This window comes from Xyrauchen texanus, chromosome 15 (genome assembly GCF_025860055.1).
Source record: "Xyrauchen texanus isolate HMW12.3.18 chromosome 15, RBS_HiC_50CHRs, whole genome shotgun sequence".
Classification (NCBI taxonomy): domain Eukaryota; kingdom Metazoa; phylum Chordata; class Actinopteri; order Cypriniformes; family Catostomidae; genus Xyrauchen; species Xyrauchen texanus.
The window spans coordinates 37393546-37402094 of NC_068290.1; the positions used below are offsets into that span (position 1 = coordinate 37393546).

Genomic DNA, 8549 nt, shown 5'->3' on the forward strand with positions numbered 1-8549 from the left:
GGAGATATCCAAAATGTGCAGTGTTAGGGGGCCTCCAGGAACAGGATTGGGAAGAACTGGGCTAGATTTTAAAACCAGTACTGCACTTTTATTTCAAACAACAAGATGATATTTATTTGAATACTTCCATGCTACATTTAAGGATAAAATACAAGATCAGTTGAATGTCAGAGGGAGGCAGCTGTCTCTGCATCTGTTCCTTAAACTACACCTGCTGTTTCAGTTCAACATCAAGGTTGGTAGGACAACGAAAGAGTAGAGGGAGGGGTTAGTGGCATCATGCTGACACTCCTTCCCTGTTCACTCTTCGTCAGGCAGTTAAGCACATGGTTTTGAATGTTAGCCCAATGGGATAAAGGATCTGTGGTTCACACACTGAAAGAGTGCGCCTGCGTGCTCTTTAATAACATCAGTGAATATTTCAGTGAGCGAGGCAAGGAGCTGGAACATAAAGGGGGAGGCAGAATAGAACTCACATGCTGAACTCTGATGAAACTGCCAACACAACTGATGTCTGTGAAGAATCAGCATTGGTGCACTGGCATAAGGTGGGATGTGTATGTGTGTTGAGTGAGTATACATGAGGGTGTTTAAAGTGGGGTTGTGTGTGGCAAAAGGAGACTCAAGGACATTGAATACTTAGCCCAACAGAGTCTGAACTCAGACTGGTTATTGTGAATGGTGATTTGTTCATACAGTCCAGTAGAAGGAAATAGTTAATGAGGAAAGTGATTAGGGAGTGGATTTGGAGGTTATTACAGGAATTGTTGGTGTAGTATTATGTGCGATAAGTTCATTATTTATCTGTGTACAGTAAGTTTGAATGGGAATGGTCTTGTGATATCTCTGACGTGAATGTCATTTTACATCATGTCAAGAAAACACAGAAATATCACAAACTGGGTTTAAAAATGCAATAAGAGTGAAAGGGAAATAATACAATTGTGTTTGATCAGGCAATCCATCGATCATATTTAGGATTAGCAATTTGAAACAACCCCTGACTCTTAAACTCTGCATCCTGCATTGTTTGTGCTACAGAGATGAATGATACCTCAAATCATATGGCTATTTCAGAGACCATTGAGCCCAAACCGGAGCACTTGAATTAAAGGAATAGTTAACCAAAACTATGTCATATTTCATAATTTTCTCAAACTTATGCCATCGCAAACTCCTATGACTTTCTTTCTTCTGTGGAACACAAACAAAGGTATAACGGACATGATGTGAATAAATCCAAACAATGCAAGTTCCAAAAAAGGACATAAAGGCAGCATAAAGGTAATCTGTGCCACTAAAGCTGTTTAATTATGCCTTCTGAATTGATACCATTTGTTTTAGAGGAGAAACAGACCAAAAGACTCGTTTTAAACTATAAATCTTAACATTCCTGTCTTCTGCAGATGTCAAGATGTATAGAGAAAAAGGATTTACATTTTAGTCTGTTTTTGCCCAAATCTGATCAAATCGCTGTGATTTCAAAGTGATTTGAAAATTTCTGGTATCACAGTTTAATATGTAACTTATATAAGCTGGTAGTTAGTTGACTTCTCTGTTTGTTTAAGTATCTTGACCAGCCCAGAACAGCAACTTTAGGTGGGTTCGACTTCAACTGTGCTAGACTTACCGATCTGTGAGATTTGGCTATTGCAGTCTTGGCTGGAGTTGACAAGAGGGTCGTCAAGCCAGATACATTGTGCTACCAGTTGTGTGCTGAACCTACATCATTCATGGCAGATTACTCGTTTTTTGCTTTCTTTATGCAATAGTAGTGGATACAATAGTAATTCAGACAGACATACAATACCCAGAAACTTTCAAGGTTGTGAGTACCTTTCTTTCAAGGTTGATTATCTTTCAAACGAGTCCACACACAAGGTAATCGGATGCATAGATCATTAGATAATTGACACAAAGCACAATGTGCACACAGCGTCTGGCTATCTGGCACTTGCAATCTTGCTGAAAACATGTTGGTTTTCCTGGATCAAATGACGTCATTGGAAATTATGTAGCATCATGGAATGCTAAACCAATCAGATTGGTGCAAAATATTTGGACAGAGAGGTATGTTATTGGTGATTGTTACAAATGGCCACAAGGAGTTGGCACCAAGTTAATGACTCGATGCCGACTCAGTAAGACAAATGGCACTCGTTCTGTGAAATTTCATTACTAAAATCTTGTTTGCATGCTTTTCAAACCTTTATTCATTGTTGTGTTTGCATGTGCAATTAGTTCTTATGTACAATTATTATGTTTTATTTATTGGGAGAGGCTTTTGGACACATGGAGATGATTTTGTCCACTAGGATAAATTATTTAGAAAAGCTATAACTTTTGATTGCTTTGTTGAATCAACAAAAAGTTGATTCAGTTACAGTTAACATTATTTGGAACAAAACAAAAGCAGTTTTTCATAGCTACCTTATTTACACCTAAAGATATATAATGTCAAATCAGACAAATGTGAAAAAAGTACATTTTTGACTCAAGTTTTTAGGCTGAGTGTCTCAGAATTTATCATAATCTAAGTCATTAAACATTTTGAAAAGTTTTCTTTACAATGATACCAAACACTTCAACCAAACAGTCCCTCCTTGTTTTTTTTTTTTCTCGTGTTGTATACCTTTAATTTTGGTTATTCCAATGAAACAGGAAATATTCACGTGTCATCCTTGGGGCGAACCCTGGAAGATCAATGTATGATCTTCTCAAGATCTCTCCCCAAAACAATAGGCTTAAGCTTAGCAATGGTTCTAAGTTGAGAAAAAAAGAAAAAAAAAAACACTTCTGACCACAGCATTAATTAACCTAATGAAAATCTATTTAATCAAATAACATTTAAGTGCTCTTGATTTTTGCAAAACTTTTTACCTTCCATCAGACATCCAACACTGTTACACTGGCCTGTAGTCATGCTGTAAAAAGGAGAATGTCCAGAGAAACAGTCAAAATCTGCATTGACATTGCATTTAACAATGTAAATTTATCTATAGCATATCACATCTCAACTAAAGAAATGTTGATACCGTGATCCACAACACTTCAGGACCAACAACAGCCAAATTAGGTATACATTTCCTAATGAGCATGCTTATGAGACACAGCATGCAGTGAATAGATTTCAGTGCTAAAGTTCTTCACCGCTACACAACTCAATCTCTGGTTAGTAACATCTGAACATTTACTGTACAAGCCAGTGTCTAATAACAGATATCTTGTAGTCACACAGCACAAAATTTGGTTGCTGGTTGGCTGCTGACCTAGGCGTGTGGACTTGTCTCTATCTGATGGTACATTGATGGGATATGCCATGGTGACAGCAAGAACAAAAGTCTGGCAAAATTTCTAACCACCATGATATACTCAACCAATGTGAATTAGGGCTGGGACATCTTTTGTTCAACCCATTAAAGACAGGAAAAGGATAGGATTGTGAAAAAAAAACTCATTAATTGTGCAATTCCGTTTGGTAATGCTTGTGGCGCAAATACTGTACTTTAAATTGGCTGGCAGAACAATAGTAATGGGAAGATCAGTTTATTTTACTGACTTGGAAAATGAAAGGAAAATAAAATAATTTTTAATCAAGTCATTTCGTTCATTTGTCACATTACAGCCGCACAGGCTCTACAGGAAACAACTAATGGGTCTACGGATCTGAGTCTTTCATTCAATTGTCACGTGACCGCCAATAGGCTCCACATTGAAGACAAATGATTCATTCACAATTGAAAATTACTGGTCTTTTGTTAATTTTTGTTTACATGTCAGTGTACATGTCAGTTTACATTTTTAAAATCATTCAAACTGTCATGATGGATTATTTTCATGTATTTAATGCAGGCAGTGTTTCTGTTGTCAAATAATTGGAGGAGCCATTATTAAAATAATAAACTTGCATTTGCTTTAATTTTTCAGATAACCTTGATCACCAGTTGCCTTTTTGATGAAAGTGGAATTCCTTTGTCATGTCATTACTCACACACGTGTTGGCCTGCCTCTTTGGCATTGGCTCATGGGTAACCATCAACGGGATGTGGGTGGAGCTACCTCTAATTGTCCCTGAGATTCCTGAGGGCTGGTATCTGCCCTCCTACCTCACTATAATTATCCAGATGGCCAACATTGGCCCCCTCTTCATCACACTCATGCACCGCTTCAGACCTGGAGTGCTGGATGAGCGACCTGTTATCTACACCATTGTGGCAGTCGGTGTGGTGGCCACCTTCCTCCTTGCTTTCTTCTGGAAACACACACTTACTTTAGGAAATAGCAAACACAGTGCTGCCTTACTGTCTCTCAGCTTCCTGTTGTCCGTAGTGGACTGCACCTCTTCAGTCACCTTTCTACCCTTCATGATGCGACTGCAGCCGAAGTACCTCACCACCTACTTCATTGGGGAAGGTTTAAGTGGGCTGGTCCCAGCGCTAGTGGCTCTTGTCCAAGGTGTGGGGGTGGTTCACTGTAAAAATGCTAGTGCTATTGCAAATTTTGTCATGGGGAACTCATCGTGGGGTTCTGCAGGAGAATTACAAGCACAATACCAGCCAGCCAACTTCTCTGCTCAGGTTTTCTTCTTGTTCCTTAGTGCTATGATGATAGTGTGCCTGGGCAGCTTCCTGTTGCTCAACCATCATCCAGCTGTGGCGTGGGAACAAAAGAGCAAAGATTATGTTGTTGAGTCTCAGCGGGTGGATAGGATTGATATGGGCCAATCCTTGAAGAGTGAAACTGTAGAACAGAGGCCCATGTTAAATTCTCCAGAAACCCTGGTGATACGCCACAGCACTTTTGGAAAAGAAACCTACAGCAGAACAGAGCTAGTCTTTATTTTTGTGGTTTTGGCCTGGGTCAATGCATTGACCAATGCAGTTCTACCCTCAGTCCAGTCTTACTCCTGTTTGCCTTATGGAAATCAGGCCTATCATCTAGCAGCATCCTTGTCCGCAGTAGCCAATCCGGTGGCCTGCCTCATTGCCATATTTGTACCAATCAGGTGAGAACAACAATACTGTTTTAGTTCATGCAACTGTTCCAATTCGTGATATAGACACTTAACACATTTTTTGTTTTAACTGACAATTGAACCAAATTCCCACCAATCCTATTGGTTAAAAAATATTCTTTCTTTCCAATAAACATCAAACAAGTTTATACATTTCCTGTTTGAAGTTTCTATACAGTATAAAACAGTGGCTTTCTCTCAAACGGTTACCAAAGGTCGCAAAATACGAAGCATACAGCTACAAAGAGCGATGTGTGAGACCATTTCTTCTGTGAAGACGTCATAGCTCAAAGCAAAATGTGTGGTACAACATTAAAGTTCAGTAGCAACACAAGTAGAATGCAGTACCATAAGAACAACATCTTCAAACCTCGACAACAAGGAACATAGATCGACAGCCCAGCATCAATCAAACTAGCGATCTTTTATTTGTCTGGGCTGTGTTAGCAGAGCTCAAACATTGTAGCTCTTGGTGACTGCCCATTTCATCAATGCCAGCATTCGACACTGATGATAATTCTAAAAATAAGTTCAGGCTCAACTTGTGTTGTATTGCAGCCAACAGTTGTTGGCTGCAATAACAACTCGAAGTAGTTAATGATATCAACACAACTAACCTTAGTCCATAGCTTCACGTCATTGACCCACTACCTACACTTTGACGGGTGAGGCACTGTCAAAAAAAGTAATTGTGACTCTCAAAAGTATCAGCACTATTGAGCCACATGGCTTCCAAAACAGGCTTCCATTGTGCATTGTGGAACTCATCCGCATTCATGAAAAATGTGGATTCATGTATAACACAGTTACTCCCAAGCCTGCATGTCACTTGGACCACATGTTTTTAGCTCATTGGTTAATGGTGAATCACTGATTAATGATGGTCAGCGATCGATAGAAGAACTTGCCAAAATTTGCATTGGCTGGCTGACTCTCTCTCTCTCTCTCTCTCTCTCTCTCTCTCTAATGATGTTCAAGGTCTCTAATGCTGATGGGGGTTCTAACAGTGACTGGCACAGGGTTTGGAGCATACATAATGGCAATGGCAGCTCTAAGCCCTTGCCCTCTGCTCATCCATCATGACCTAGGAGCAGCACTCATTGTAAGGCTTGGAAAATCTTCACATGCTTCACATTGGTCAAATTGATTGGAAATACACAATAGTTTTTCCATATTTTATGGGTATAATGCAGCCGTGAAATTATTGAAATGTAAATTAAGATTTTATTTGTCAGACTCATTAACATAAAAATTGTTTCATTATTATAGAGGCAGAAGTATGTGTTTTAAATATATGGTTAAAGTGATTCTAAAATCCCTTTAACCATATATTTTCCCTAGAATCAGAATTACTGATGGACAGTGTTAACTAATATACCTTGAGTGCTACAAAGCACAAATATAATGCGAGAGGCATATTACACATCTTGGTCCTCTTGGCGCCAAGTCACATACTGTATTTATGTTAACATAATCTCTTCTTTTCCCTTCATCTTTAGGTCTTAACATGGGTCATTTTTGTCCTAACTTTGTCCTATGTGAAGGTGATAATTGGGGTGATCTTGCGAGATGAAGGTCACAGCGCCCTTGTGTGGTGTGGAGCTGTGGTGCAGCTTGGCTCTATGTTAGGTGCTCTGTCAATGTTCCCTTTGGTTAGTGTTTATACACTTTTCCTATCAGGAGATCCCTGTAACACTAAGTGCCCCAAATAAAAGCAAGTGTTGTTCTGATGGATTCAGTGTACAACTCTAATGTGTTAGTGAATAAACTCCAAACATGATGAAGAAACAAATTAGAATGTTACAGTTACATGACCAGATAATAGTACATAAACCATAAACAAGCCTACATAGCACTAAGTCACATACAGCTGTAGTATTATTGTTATCAGTTATGACAATTTTGTTATATTTGTTTGCTCTACTTGATATGTAATTCTTTTCTTGAACACTACTTGTGGGTTTTTTATCTGGAGAAGATATTATATTTTAAGATATGCTGCTTAGTATAAAAGACACCCTGCCTTTTTTTTATGACTTTATCTTGTTTTTTTTGTTTGTTTTTTTTTTCAAACTAATGAATTCCTGAGCTGTTGTGGTTATTTATGTAAAAAATCCACTAGGGTCAATCTGACTTATAAAAATGTTTCATAGTGAGGATGTCTTCAAAAATAACGGTGTTAATAGTTTTCATTTATCAATTAACACCATATGTAGTCCAGTAAACATAATAAACAAACAAAAAAAAGCTAAATCAATATTTGGTGTGACTTTGTCTTCAAAACTGCACCAATTATCCTAGCTACACCTGGACACAGTTTTTCCTGTTTGTTATTTGATAGGATGTCCCAAGCTTCTTGGAGAATTCACCTGTCAAAAAGCTACACTTTGATGCTGCGCTGATTTAGCGCTTTGGGAACAACTTTAGGAGTGACCGGCTGTGAATATGTGTGCAACACATCAATGAATTGACCAGAATTTATAGCCTCTGCTGGTGACATCATTGGATGACCTGTAGCAGGGCTATAAATAGATGCGCCACAGGTGCATCATCAGTTCTTTTGTCTTCAGCTCACTCTGTGTGTGTTGAGCTTCATGAGCCTGTCAGAAACTTTCTACTTTCCTCTGTTAGGAGTTAGATTTTGTTAGGCAGTGCGCAGAAACATTTCTCTTTTTCTAAAAAATAATGACTGAAAGACAGAGCAAGCGGTTTTGTTTTGTATGTTTGGGGGAAGAGCATGCTGCTCTTGCGTTGGGGCAGGGCAGGTGCGAGCATTGCGATCTGTTCTCAGTCAAAATGCTTCGCACTCGTCTTGCTTACTTCCGAGAGTCAGCGCCCACACTTCCATCGTGGGGCTCTCGTATGGATCTGGCTGAGGAGCAAGAGACAGGTCCGTCCCTATCACTCGCTCTCTCCCCAGATCCAGCTGGTCCTTCCCGGCGCCTCTTTGGTTCATGAGGGGGACCGTGAATCTCTTGTGTCTGTGGACATCCGCATTCGGAATTACATAGATGACTGGCTGATACTAGCACAGTCTCAAGAACTGGCAGTTCAGTACAGGGATATCGGCTTAGCTCATCTGGTTTCTCTGGGTCTGAGACTCAACAACAAAAGGAGCGTTCTCTCTCCAACTCAGGGAATTACCTATGGAGTATGGAATTCGATCACGATGCGGGCACAATTGTCTCCCGCTTGAATCTTGTCCATTCAGAACACCCTGAGCAAAGTCAGGCTAGGCCAAGTTTGCATTGTTCATCAGTATCAACGAATACTAGGTCTCATGGCATTTTCGTCCTCGGTGATCCCTTTGGGCCTTCTGCACTTGAGACCATTTCAGTTGTGGCTCAAAGCCAGGGGATTTCATCCAAGGGCCAGTCTCCTAAGGCTAATAAGGGTTACGCGCCGCGTGCTTCGTACCCTTTCTATGTGGTTCAGACCCCGGTTCCTCACTTTGGGTCCCACTCTAGGTGCGACTTGCCGTTGCAGGTTGCTAATGACAGACGCCTCCCTGATGGGTTGGGTAGCAGTCTTAAGT

General features: G+C 39.9%; 1 protein-coding gene across 1 annotated transcript; it reads left to right on the forward strand.

Moving 5' to 3' along the window:
• The first annotated feature begins 426 nt into the window (after positions 1 to 426).
• On the forward strand, positions 427 to 7458 carry LOC127656350 (solute carrier family 52, riboflavin transporter, member 3-B-like). The gene is made up of 4 exons (XM_052144638.1): positions 427 to 548; positions 3928 to 5005; positions 5993 to 6116; positions 6514 to 7458. Exons 2-4 carry the CDS (start codon positions 3978 to 3980, stop codon positions 6724 to 6726), a joined length of 1365 nt encoding a protein of 454 aa, XP_052000598.1. The 5' UTR covers positions 427 to 548; positions 3928 to 3977; the 3' UTR covers positions 6727 to 7458.
• The last annotated feature ends 1091 nt before the right edge of the window (positions 7459 to 8549 follow it).

Coding starts and splice junctions, on each gene's coding strand:
- LOC127656350 (XM_052144638.1), top strand. CDS start 3,978: ATGTCATTACTCACACACGTGTTGGCCTGCCTCTTTGGCATTGGCTCA. Junction 5,006..5,992: donor GCCATATTTGTACCAATCAG/GTGAGAACAACA, acceptor ATGATGTTCAAG/GTCTCTAATGCTGATGGGGG. Junction 6,117..6,513: donor ACCTAGGAGCAGCACTCATT/GTAAGGCTTGGA, acceptor CTTCATCTTTAG/GTCTTAACATGGGTCATTTT.